This window comes from Pleurodeles waltl, chromosome 6 (assembly GCF_031143425.1).
Source record: "Pleurodeles waltl isolate 20211129_DDA chromosome 6, aPleWal1.hap1.20221129, whole genome shotgun sequence".
NCBI lineage: Eukaryota > Metazoa > Chordata > Amphibia > Caudata > Salamandridae > Pleurodeles > Pleurodeles waltl.
In genome coordinates, this window is record NC_090445.1 from 1,669,939,054 (window position 1) to 1,669,953,128 (window position 14,075).

The 14,075-nt window shown below is 41.3% G+C and overlaps 1 protein-coding gene across 1 annotated transcript in view; it reads right to left on the bottom strand.

Moving 5' to 3' along the window:
- Window positions 1-1,120: 1,120 nt before the first annotated feature.
- C5 (complement C5) overlaps window positions 1,121-14,075 on the bottom strand; it is a 234,277-nt gene continuing 221,322 nt past the window's right edge. Inside the window, exons 38-41 of the mRNA XM_069241656.1 lie at window positions 13,056-13,145; window positions 9,193-9,276; window positions 4,949-5,087; window positions 1,121-1,465 (exon numbers count right to left, since the gene is read on the bottom strand). Of these exons, the coding sequence (XP_069097757.1) occupies window positions 1,330-1,465; window positions 4,949-5,087; window positions 9,193-9,276; window positions 13,056-13,145 (449 nt within the window). The 3' untranslated portion in view covers window positions 1,121-1,329. The remainder of the gene's footprint in view (window positions 1,466-4,948; window positions 5,088-9,192; window positions 9,277-13,055; window positions 13,146-14,075) is intronic.

Consider the following 14,075-nt stretch of genomic DNA (forward strand, 5'->3'; position numbering starts at 1 on the left):
TAGCTACACAAATTCATACTGTTTTTCATATGCTGTTTTGATACACCTAATTTGTATGAATAAATAAATAACATTTGCATATTGTTCTTAGATATAAACTTGAAGTATACTTTAAAAACAATTCTGAAGGATCTCTTGGAACTAATGGAGTAATATAGTGTTGGACTCATATTGGGCTTTGCATTGTCACCCTCCACCCAAGTGTTTCAAACGTGGATCGAAATCTAGGGAGGTGTCACGTGAGATGAGCAGGCTCAATCGACCTTTTCCAGAAAAGCCTAGGGAAGCATGAGACTACTATCCCCTCCCACCATACTGAGTGTACAGTCACAATATTGAAACATTTATCTGCAGGTCTATTTAGCAATAATCATTGATGTTAGCAGTGACGGCTCCTCCGCCAGCAGCAATCGCTGCAAATGCCTTAACAATGAAAGGATAATAAACCAAGTTTATTATCCTTTCATTATTAAAAGAGCGGGCATTTGGGATGACGGGGACGAGGGAAGTGCACTGTGCACTCCCTTCAGTGTGCATGTATGTTTGGCCGGCCGTCTCAGGACAGGCAAACACACATGCGCACAGGGCTTTCTCCACCCCAGCACTGTATTGCCGGGCTGGAGAGCAGGCACAGGCTCCCAGTCTGCCTGGGAACACCCTGGCTGGGCACTCACAGCCAATCCTAACGCTGCTCTGAGCTGCGTCAGGGTTGGCCGCAGGGCATGCTGGGAGTCTGTGCTTGTGAGAAGACGGAGAGGCGGCAGTGTGGCGTGGCGCAGCCTGGAGGTAAGCTTTTATTTATTTAATTTTTTCTTTTTTAACCCCCTTCCCCTCCACTCCCCTTGCGCACCGCCCCACCCCCTGTAACTCCCGCGAGCCATGAGACTAGATGTTAGCCTCAAAGCTCTACAAGGAAAATGAGTGGAGACAAAGGAGTTAAGAAGGAATCAGGCAATAGGAGGAGAGTGGAGAAAGGTATTAAATGAAATTTGGTAAAACATGTCAGTTTGAATGGAGCCTCAATGCGCCACATAGAACAAGAGAAAAGAGGTTTAATGTTTGGTGACCACTTTGTAGGGCGAGTGTTATTATAGTAATGGGTTTTATAACACCAGACAGGTAACACAAAAAAAACATTTTATTTGTGAAGAATACATTTCTATCAATTATTACACGGGGCTCAAGCAGGTATAAACATGGATATGTGGCACTGGCGAACTCCCAAACTTAGGATGCGTTGCTCCTCCAACGAGAGCTCAAAATAAAGGAGCGCAGATGCGTAACGCGCTGACGTCATTCACTACAAAAGAATACAATCCTCTGTGCCTTTTAGCAGCCTGAAAGCAAAATATCCTCTGAAAAGTCTTCCATCATAGCTAGAAACTGAGCACAATTACGGCTGCTGCACTGATTTTCGTACGGCCACCACTCAACCCACGTGACTGCGTCCAAAGCATACTCGTACCTGCAAGGAAATAGAAAAAATACTTAAGAGAGAATGAAGATTTCATAGGTTGAAATCTGTCTATATTATAAATTGGCGGGTACTCCATGGGCCTAGACATAGCCAGTATGCTCAAACTACGCGTTACTTTGATTTCTGCTTTGTTTTTTCTATTCTGCCACCTGTAGTATTTTTCTCACTGATCAGTAATGTTTTTCTTTATTTTGTGGTGCACGGATATCCCTTTTGATGGGCAGACATCAAGACCTATTTGGTGCTAATGATGGCTTTGCCAATAAGGATGGGCAAAGGACCTCACACGCCCGTCACAAAGATAATTTCTCTTGTATACAGATGATGCCTCAATGAGGCAATGAATTGCACTTGTACCCATATACCCATGCCCTGGTAATGGGTACCTGGGGAGATATGGAAGGTTTTAGACAGAGTTGTCCTATCTATTTCTCTGGTGTCACCAAAGCCTACTTGAAATGTGGAAATGGCGGGAGATGTGGCAGAGATGTGGGTACTTTCGTACTGCAGATAAGCACCACTAAACCCCTCAACTACAGGTAAAGGGGCTCGCCTTCGGCGGGATTGGTGCCATGAGACTGGCATGACTGAGAAGGGATTCCAAATCTAAAGTTCATATAGGGAAATGGCTAATGGACCTGGGCTTGATGGTCTATAGGAGGATCCTGAGTAGGTGATGCCTGACTCAGCAGATTTGATTAGAAAGCGACATCACATCTTAATAAGGGATGCTAAGGCTGGAAAGGCGCGACTTGGTGGACTAATAGACTCATATCTCAGGTCTAGGACCAGGGCAGGGTCTAAAGATTACCTGGATAAAATACAGCCTAATCACAGAAGGGGGGCATATCTCCTGTTTAGATTAGGGATATTCCCAACAAGGTCATACCTTGTGAAAACAAAACGGTTAAGCGAGGAGGACTCTACCTGTAATTGCTCCATAGGCGGAGAGGATACTATAACCCCCTGCTTTTGTTGTGTTCTAAACACACTCCCATCCAATCCAGATGGCTGCAGCCTCTTTTTGAGCTAGATGGGATTTGCAACAGTATAGACACGCTATAGCCATGCAATAGGACAGGGAGGAAATCTTTAACAACGTTTCAGCCTTACTTTGGGGCACATGGCTGGTCATTTAAACAACTAATAGAAGTACCCAACAAATCCTTCATACCGGATAATGCTCACAGTTTCATACGAAGTCGCGTGAAGCGTAGCCAGGTACAACACTGTATGGAATCGCTTGCATCGGCTTAGTATCAACATCAAAAAATTAACTGAGATAAATAGATCTGTGAGTGTAAGCTTAAATAAATACCTGTGCCCTATACCGGTCTGTAGTTTACTGCTCTACGTACCCTATAACTGCTAGTACTTTATACTATGTGGGGCACCAGCTGGTGGATAATATACAGCTTTAACTTTGTAAGTACACTAGGCATTTTATTACTCTTTATATCTTGCATCATTTTATGTCTTACATCTTTTATGTATTTTAGCGTAGGCTTGTGTGTTTTTAGCTATATTGTCATATGATGTATTTTATGAACGTCATCTTCTTTTATATAGTTGCAGCTGTGAAGGACTGCTTCTTCACTGGAAGATGTCTGTACAGCTTTATATGCTTATAAAATCAAATCAAACTTAACTAAAGTTCATCATCTTATCTTCAGATTTTTTACTCTCCAAGCAACTCCAGCTAGCAAGTCAGGAGCCACATTGGTTAAAAAAACAGTGACAGTGCTTTGGCCATGCAATGGTGGCATAGTGGACCTATCAGTACTTGTTTGTTTCCAAAGAAAGCCCAAAAACAGGAGGCATAGAAGATGGGGCAATGCCATATACACCTGCAGAAGCTCCTCCAGGAGTGTTGCTCCACCTTTGAGAAAATCACAGCCCCCTGCACTCTGAATGCGGCTGGGGATGCGCAAGGTGGGCAGGCGGAACAGCCACCAATGTTTGATGACTCTTTCAGTACCACCCATCTGTAAATGTGGGTGTAAACCATTACCTGGTAGAAAGGATGTTGGACATCTCTTCATTGTGAAAGTCTCTTACTTCAGAGATAAGTGGGAGCAGGAAACTACTCTGACTTTGCCAGGAGCTCCCCCCAGTAAAGGACTCCTTGTGAAAGTAGATACAACATGAATATAGCGGGTTCATAAATATTTATGAGCTAGCGGCATAGGGGAATTGCTCTGTGCTTGATTAGGTACTTTGACTCTTGGAAATACAAGTTGTCATTTGTTGTACTGCGTTTTTATTGAATTTGTTACCCTGCAGTGCAAATGGGCATTTCTGCAGGTAATCAAATGTTGAGCCATTGAGGCCTACTTATAATAAACCTCACCAGACTAGCAGACCGTCTTCAGACTAGTAGGAGGGGAAGGGACAATAACATCTTATTGCCTGCAAACACCTTCAGTGACACTATTAGGATTTGGCCTGGCACTTCCCTGCTGTTCTCAAGTACCCTATACATCCTACCCAACCTGCACACCTGGTCCTACATGCATGACCCCATGTCCTGCACTTCCTGCCTTCAGAGCATTCATCAATGCTCCGCTCTTTCTCCCCCATGTTCATCTCCCTGTCTTTCTCCTGAAACTCATGTTGTCAAACAAGGTGGCAAAACCTCTCCAGCCACATCCTCTTGCTATAATGACATTAGAGATTGTATAATAACAGTAGCCTTACCTTACATGCAGAAAAAAGTAGTCCTGACCCCAATCTAAGTCTTCTCAATGGCTGGCCAGATTTGATCGTTCCATTCAAGATGTTAATGTAGAACATTATCGTAAGGTAAAAATCAATAACAGGACAATTTCACCAAAGGGCTCCAAGTAACTTCAAATGGATGATAAGAGTGAGCACAAGTTGAAACCCAAATGTGGAAAAGTCCCCATTATTGATGTTTTCATATCTACAATTTTAGCTCCCTCATGGGCACCATCTTGTAAACTAATCTCATGGAACTGCAGGGGAGCCCAATACAAAATATGATTCCTACCACCTCCTGGAGGGGCGTAATAAAAGTTCCTGCAGATCCTGTTGTTCGGGAAACGGGGAGGGCCCAACCCTTCTGGGGCACCCCAGCTTTTCAGCCTAAGTCCAATGATTATCTGTGAGGTATGGGAGACTCGGGGACCCCTCTTCACATTCGGCAGGGTTGCAGCATTTTGCTTAATACCACCCCACCCCTCTTTCCTCCAACACAAATGCCATATTTCCAAATATAAAAAACACCAATACCCAGTGTCCTGCCATCACCTTGACAACAAATGGTCCTGAATATGAGCAAACGCCCACGAATAAGCCAAAATGATTTGCCGAAGTGAGACGAAGGTGAGAAACAAAAAAACTGAATCGTGATCAAAATCTCACCAGGCTATTCTGGGCTCCTGAATGTTCAGCCTAAACTACTTCTAAATCTGATGGGGACCAGTGAATGGAGGGTAGTTGGCTACTTACTGGAAGCTGTAATTAACTTGTATTTGGAAGCCTTCTTTGCCCATTATCAAGTACTGCTTTCCTTCGTCAAGCATAACATCCGTGCAGCTCTTCTTCTTGATAAATTTTACTTCATTGTTGAGTTTCAATGTCGCCTCACCTGTAAGGTTAACAGAATACAAATACCATCACATGCCATTACAAGCAAGGACTTGCAGATCCCATTAAACCACATTAACTTGAGTTATTTCAAAAGAAATATCCTGTAGAATAAGAGTGTTCAGCATGTACCCTGGAGAGTATGATCCATGCCAGATTTCAGGATATCCAAGACAAACATACAAATTGAGATTCGAAAGAGAACTAATTTGCATAGGCAGGTGATATCTTGAAAATCTAGGCGAGAGTCCTAACTACACTGTTATGTGTTATGTGGTAGGCAAGCTCAATATCAGGTTTTCAGGAAAGAAACATAACAGAAATCATATATATATATATATATATATATATATACACCCGTGATCAAGGAAACTTTGTTTCCGAAACGCATTGGGTTTCCACGCCTATTAAATCCTAATTTCAGCTATCCTGTGTGACGGAGACTCATCTTTTCACGTTCGGGGCGAGTCAACTTGGTCCCGAGTGTTCGGATGTTTGTTCTTTGAGTTATTGGGGGTCGCGACCCCATCTCCGTCTCCCGCGTTGTTGGCAAAGTTGTTGCGATCCACTTCTTTATTTCATATATATATATATGTATATATATATATATATATATATGATTTTCTGTTACACATATATATATATATATATATATATATATATATATATATATATATACATATATATATATATATATATATATATAGGCTTCCAACATGCGGGAGGGGAGACCGAAACCCTCAATTATGATCGGTAATCAAAAGATATTTTGCACCACACTCCATTAACTTTTAATTCTTTATTAGTTACACACGTTGCAGCTGCACCAACGCGTTTCAACCAAACTGGTCTTTTTCGGGGTTAGTGAGTCTTATAACTATGTTTGCTTTTTATACTGTTTGTCACAATTGCCCATTATGAGGCATTGTGGGACCTGTAGTGCACTATTAAAACCACAACATAATTAATAAAATAACAAATGAAATGCCAATCCTTTCTTTGTCACAATTGATATGAAGAAATTAATATATAATCCTGACACAATTAGTATAAACTTAACTAATGCATTGGGTGAAAGGGATACAGCAAAAATGCACCATATCTACTAAGATGTGGTGCATTTCCGCTGTATCATAGCACTGTGTGCTGCCTAGCGCTAACGCAGGCACCTTTGAAACATGGTGCAAGGTCTTCGTTGAGGCTGTTTTAGGGAGGCGTAGTTTTTTGACACATTCCCAGATTTACTAGCTTTAGTGAATCTTGGGATGCGACACAATCAATGGGTGGACGCATTTGAACGCCCATGCTTCACCCGTGGAACACCTTCTCATCGCATGCTAAGGCAAGGCAGTGCTATTGTGCAATGCTGTATCTACTAAATCACGCAAATCCACGGAAAGTGGCTTTGCATGGCTTAGGAAATACCAGAAATGATTTTGCGTCCGAGCTGCACTACAAACTTGGCACAACTCAGACCCAAATTTGTAGTAAATCTGCTAAAAGATGGGCATGCTTCATAGACATCCACATTTATGAAAAACGAAACAATCTTGATTTTGAGGAACATTTGCGTTCACTTAACTTTACTTTGAAGAAGTACATCAGTATAATCATTTTGTTGAGTTCATCTTTCTAATTCTTCCTATACATTGTTATTTCCTTGCTGTACCCTTTTTCTACTTGTGACTACTGTTGCCTTCTCTATATTTCTAAACAAATAATGTCTAAACAAAATCCCAGCACATTGATTTTGTGATCTCTAAGAAGAGATAGATGAAAACAACCCACATTGTATTTTCCTACTTTTTTGCAGTTTATCCTCTAGTAAAGGGTAAAGAAGCCTCACTTGCATCTCCTTCCTGTATTTCACTCTTCTGTGTGTACAGCTTTTGTCTGCTTTATATATCAGTTTCTATCAAAATTGTCTTGCAGTATCAATTCCAATGAAGTTTACTTTGGGGAATTTTATTCCTAATATCCCAATAAATTCCTATTTATGCTTACAGAGTCCTTTCTGCTCTGCAGCAGACTCCTTACTTATTTTGTTTTCACTTAATATTTTCTTTCTTTGTTTTTCATATTAATTTTCTTTTTTTATTCATTCCTTTTGTCACATATTTTTCCCCATGTTCTAGAACTGTGCCTTGTTCAGTAGTTGATTTTAGAATTCTTTTATTTCTATTTCATTTTTCACTCATCCCTTGCTACTGCTTAGTTTCCTTTTTCCATAATCTTACTCTTTTTTTCTCTCACTTTCTGTTAATGATTTTCCTTTTTCTGCATGTTGGATCATTTTTATTATTTTTGCAGTTGCATTAATCCTTTCTTTACTCCTTCTTCTGCTGTCTCTGTTGCACTTGATTCAAAACTGTACTCTATCAACCTACCACCTACAGCTCAATGTTGGGCCACAGTGCACATAGCATTGCTCACTGAGAGACAAACAACAATCACAACCATTTGGCTTGTCCATATGAAATGCTGGTCATTCTTACAAGTGCCCTTCGTATTTCGATGACCACCAAACAACAATAAGGCAACTTGTGTTCATTACTTCGTCTGGGCAGCTGGAGTAACTTACACAAATCAGACCTTAGACTATCTTGGGTAGGGAACCCCACAGAGTTTCTGTAAGTGCACACATACATACACAAGGCAGTGGCAACACAGGATACCAAAACATTCCTATTACAGAATATATTTGACCTCAGAAGTAGCTTGTAATGAGAGATTACAAATAGAAGGTTCTACTGTGAAACCCACAGCCTTTCAATCACATCAGTCCCCTTTCCAATTTCCACCAATGCAAACTAATCATTTCTGCAGTGTGCACCGAATTTCTCCCATCCACTCAACACCACCACAACAATACAAGCTAACAACTAGAGCAGTTTCTACAATGGTGCTAATCTCCGTTCTATATATTGTTTGCATCTACCCTGGAACTCTACAATGACTATCCTTTAAAGCATTAAAGTAAATGCAAACCTATTTGTTATCTAAAATAAAATGTGAGGGTTTCCTTTTACCCTCCTGCTTATATGTTAGGTCAGAGGATGTGAGGCAGATTTGCATCGCCTCAAAAACATTGAAAAATGAATCATATTCAAATAGGGGGAAAATATACTGTAAATGAATTAATAGATTACTTAGTAACGCACTACTGCTTCATATTTGTAAGGGACACATTTCAGATTATTTTTAAAGAGAACTTTTTTTGCATGAGGGTTCCATTTATTTATACAACATTACTTAGGCCCTTATTACGAGTGTGGCGGTCTTGAGACTGTCACACTCGCGGTGGCAGTCGGACCGCCGCCAAAGTGGTGGTCCGACCGCCACATTACGGCCCTGCCAGGTTGCTGCCGTTCGACAGCCTGGCAGTGCTGTCGGTCATAATCCACCAGGGAAGCGCCTGGGGATTACGAGTCCCTTCTCTGCTGGCTTTTGCATGGCGGTTCCACTACCATGCAAAGGCTATCAGAGACAGGGTGCAGGGGGCCCCCATGCACTTGGCATGGGCAGTGCAGGGGCCCCCAGGGAAAGCCCTGTCGTGCTTTTCAATGCCTGAATTACAGGCAGTGAAAAGCAAGATGGGTGCTGTCTCACCCGACACACCGCAACATTGCCGCCGGCTCGACTAAGAGCCGGCATCAATGATGTGGCCTGTTTCCCGCTGGGTAAGCGGGAAACTCATAATAGGGCCAGTGGGAGGAAAACCGGAGTGACTTTTAGTGTTCCATGATCTCTAAATCCAACCACATTACCAACAGAAAAAGCAGAACTAAGATGGATTAATATCACAAAAATGAAAGGAAAAAGGGCAAAATAAAATCCATCAGTAAGACAACATCATGCAGTAAATGTGCATATGGCAAGATTACAAAATCTACCAAAGTCAGGGGTCATTTGTGCTATGTAAAGATTTGAAAAGCAAATAAAGAATTATTTCTGAAAGAAGCATGAAATCCAAATCTAGAACTTGCTCTAGAAATCAGAGGACTTTCCATTACTCCCCAACTCTAAATAAGGTCCAGTAAATAAGGTCCAATTTATCCCTATTGCACAACCGTCCCCTCTCACCTGGTTTATTGAACGGTACCTACCTTTTTTGAATATATCCTGCAGGACTGCCGTGTATTTGATAAAACTACCATCTTCAACAGAAGATACAATTTTCACCTTGTAAGCTAAAATCAAAGAGAATGAGGGTTAGTGGCAAAGTACACAAGATGTAGCTTTGTGGTACAAGGTTTTGCCACATAATAACACAGAACAGACAAGGGTGTTTTCATAGAGGTTGAGAACAAACCTTGGTTAGCATTAAAAATTCATATGGAAATCTGAGGAGGGTGATGATTAAACCTTACTACATTGCCTATGAATTTGGTGGATAAATGCCAAAAACACAGTTGGTCGTATTCATAAAAAGTGAGCAAGTATTTGCAGCAATTTACACATGTGCTTGAACATACCTTTGCATTTTTTGCAATTCCCAAATATTATATTTCTGAAGTGGTGGCTCCCGACCAATAGAACTGGTGGGGCGAACATTTAAGGCACTGCCAGGCACCGAAGAAAACAGCAGTGCCCTTAGGCTTAAAGCCAAATCTCTCAATCATGGTCTGTTGTAAGCAATATTTATAACGGGCCACAATTGAGGATTTGATGGTAAAGTCACTGCGAGTTTTCCTCAGTGTCTGGCAGTAAGTTAAAATAATGTTTTACAAATAGCAAAAAGACTCACTTACCCTCAGTGCTCCTCTCTGTCTCGTTCTCAGTGGCTCCACCAGCACAGGATCCCAGAGCCTCAGCCAACTCCCCTGTCACATCCTGCTCTCATACTTCCCCATCAGCATGACAGAAGCACCAGGACTGGCTGGAGCGGGCTGGCTCCACGCTCACTTAGGCACTGTGAGCCTGCGCTTGCTCTCCGAGGTTTAAAGTGCGCATGTCAGGCTGGCCGTCGCGCCGGCCAAAGTGACATGTGCACTCTAAACTGGTGGAGTGAGCACCACTCCCCTGCTGCCAGTCAGCAGCAGTGGCCCGCACCCTAACACTGGTGGCTGGGAAAAGGGAAAAATAAAATGGTAATAAATTTAATTTATTACCATTTTATTTTTCACCTTTGACGCACTGGCATCAGGGGGGCGACGCTCCTCGGCCCTAATAGAGTGGCCGCTACTGCATTTCTGGTAGTGCATCTGGAAAAGCTGTTTCATTTGCCTTTTTTCCATCATACTACTGGGACTACAGGAACAATGATGGGTAAGATTAGGTCAAGGCATAACGTGGCCTTGATGAAAATATGACTACAGGGACATTTTCCCACATGTTTCCGATGATGTGTACTCGGACAGGGACTAAGACACTACTAGGTGCCATTCAGCTGAGCAAAGTAAGCCAGCATGATTATTTCCTTTACTTTTTTGTCCTTTAAATATACTGGACCAGTAGGGACAGGGCACAACATAAACAACATAAGGGTACAGCATAAGTCATGATTAAAGCCTAGGAACCGCAGTGGCCAGTAAACGGGCTGAAACATGTCCACTTAGTGAGGGATGTACAGACAATAAGATCCACAACCATCGAGATACTTTTTAGAGCATATCAAGGGCACCAAATATAAAGGATAAAGGGAGAATGGGGTGATCCTTAGATATTTTTTTTTCCTTAGCCAACTAGTAAATATCACAAGTGCTCCCGAGAATATGACTGAGCCCATCCTGATGTCATGAGGCCTTCTTGGGCTCACGTTGGTTCTCCATTTTAGCTTCATTTTACCTTAGGTTCATATTTTATATTTTACACGTTATAGCTGCCATTGCATTTTTACCAATTACATTTTACACACTTAAGCTTGCACAATATTATTCTGAGACTCCATTGTACATGCTGCTTGTTTTTAGTTAGCCTTTCTCAATAAATAATCTGTACACTCTGTTCAAGGGTAGGAACACAAGACAAGATATCCTAGTGCTTGTGTTGCCCGTTCTGAGACAGTTTCTAACATCTAGACATATCATTGCATCAGAGCTGTGCCTCTAACACAGTGTGGCTTTGATTATGTAAACCACACATTGACCCAGAGGGAGCAGAGGAGCACTCCAGCCATTTCTCCTGGGATGATTGCTATGTTCGACATGGAGCTCTGCTGACACTGATCTTTCATCTGGCAAAGAAGGATTTCCAACTAAACTCTAGAACACTCTAGAATAGCACCCTGGTTTCCAGAGATCGGGTACAGACACAGGGTACACCCGCTATGCTATTAGCCTGTAGATAGAGCTAGGTAGGAAGATATATATCGAAGATTGCCATGGTTGGACTGTTTATTCTTTTCACCATGTTAGTAACATTGGTTACAATGCTTTGTTTCATCTGCCTAATTATCACAGCTCATGCTCTCTATGCAAGAATACCATTATTTCCAAAATTGTTTGAAAACCTTTATTCGTGTCTTTTTTGTGTTCACCCTGGGCCTGAAGGAGTACAGAACGATAACACTAATAGAATGGGGAAAGGTCTTCAGGAAAAATAAGATATTTTTTTTTGTGGGTAACAACTTTCCCACTATTGAGATTCTTGTGTTGTATTGTAGGGTACCAGTTGTGTAACTGATATAGAACTGGAGATAAAACGTTAGATTCCCTGTGGAAACCTCTCTACCTCACAAAAGGAAGGTTTTTGGTAAATTGCAAATTAATTCTACTGGGAATGTCATGTGGCATTTCTATGACTTACCATTTTCCCAATTCCTAATTGTATATTGTGTACAATAACACACCAGTAAAATACTGCCCAGTCAGCAAATGCACATGTTTTTCTTGTTTGTATTTTTCTCTCCATTGGGAAAACATTTGTCTCCATGGAGAAAACATTTCCCCTACATCCCCTTAACTTTTCGGGTGATTCATTCCCCATCACAAACCAGAATGCAAATGACTCTAACCCTCTACTGGAGTAAAATTTTGACTGTATACAGGGTGGGAAGGGTTAGATAAGAGTTTGTTAATTTCCACCTGTTCCTCCCATTCCCCACTTGAGTGTAATTTACTATAATGTAATTCTACACATTTGTGGCAAAGAATTACACAGTAGTTAAGCCATTTACTCATGAAAGTATAGTTTTGTTCATAGTTTTCAGGCAAAGTTTTCATTCCCAACTGGTTTGTGAATGGGAATGCATTTTGTAATGTGACCTAGGTACTAATAAGTTGCATTGCAAACAGTCCTCTTGACGGGGTTTGTACAACGACCTACCAGGCACAGCATAGCTCTGTCTCTGCATTTTCAAGCAAACTTTAAAGGCATTGGTGCTGCTTTAAAAAATAGGTTCCTCTTTGGGAAGATCATAGGGCAGAGACAGACAGTGACCTTCAAAACCACTGCCTTCTCCCTCGAGGCCTTTGACATGGTTCAAAAAGGGTGAAGACGTCCCATGAGTGTCCTTTCAGGTCTCGTCTTATTTCCAATTCGGAAAGGATCGCAAAAGCTGTTGTATAGGTGAGAATTAATCTACCAAGAGATGGTGGTAGAGATGTACAACGGGCTTTAGTACATTGAGAAAAGCCATTTGCAGTCGCAAAGTCTATCATTTCGCAAATCTCAGGGTTGGCAACACCAAAGGAACTTTGTACATCTAGTCCACTGATCCTTATTTTTACATTCTTAATTAGCAAAACATTTCAAAAAGGTGCATTTCTTTGTGAATTACATTTTGGAAATTCTTGACAATTGTAATAGAATATGAAAATAAATACAATTGAAACATTTTCAGTATTTTCATCATCAATAAATAATAACATGTTGCATGGTTTACATTCGTAAGAAAGATTGGAAAATGGGGTGGGAATCTAGACAAAAGCTATAAATCTTCATATATGTTATCTTAGGGAATCTAAAAAAAGACTGTGAATTTACACCATCTACATGATGTCACATATGTAGAAATGAGCATTCTTACCGTATACAATGTCTTTCTGGCAAGCTGTTGCTTTTCTACTATTTGCACTTATTACCAAATTAATTTCAGGTTGCATTTTACTGCATTCCGCTGTGTTTTGCAAGAAATAAAAGTAGTTTAGAGTTGCGCCAAATCAAACAACACCTCCATCTTATTAAATACATTCTCATTTAGAAGTCACTGCTTTCAAATCCTTTTCACCTTCCAATAAGCCAAATGCTTACCATGGAATTCAGTGGATTCACCCATCCTGCAAATTTGTAGTGCCCTTTAAAGAATCTACCCACCATTTAGTGACTTTAAAGGGGTTAGCCACTACAAATACTTAAGTTCGGGACTCAAGCTGTACTGTACTGATAAGGCCCAAATAGGGTGAAACCATTCTGGGGTTGTTTGTAATCTCTTCATGAGGGATCTTGGCTAGCAGTTGGTGTGGGTGCTCCTTTGAGAAGCAGGGTCAATACTGACTTATGTAAGGCAGGTCTCCGTCTAAAGTGGCATGGTGGGCAAAAAATGATGGACTGGAATGCAGCAGAAACGATCGCCAGTGGCTGGGATTAATTCAAGCATTCAATTCATCCCCTTGCTGTTTTTTGCAGTTGACACTCTATACATGATTCATATGACAGGATGTGGGCCCATTGCAAGTTTCACACACCTGGCAAGTCCCAAAAAGGCTGATCTGCTGGGTTGCTTGTATTCTCTTCTGAAGTGGGCCTTGCCTCACAGTTAGAAATTGACTTTTCTTATGAAGAGCAGGGTCAGTAGTGATTTGTATAGGGTGGGCTTCTGTATTGAGTGGCATGGTTGGTGAAAAACAATTGACTGGAATGAAGCTAGAGCAATCACCAGTGGCCATTGGCACTGGAAGCACAGGTGCGGGGCGTGCTGCAGCTCCCCCAAAATAACCATGCTGGGGTTCAGAAGGTGAACAAGCAATAAAAAGATCTTTGCATTTTGTTTTTATCTTCTCACGCCAAATATCAGGTTCTGTTTTGTGACAAACTGTTACATGTTCTT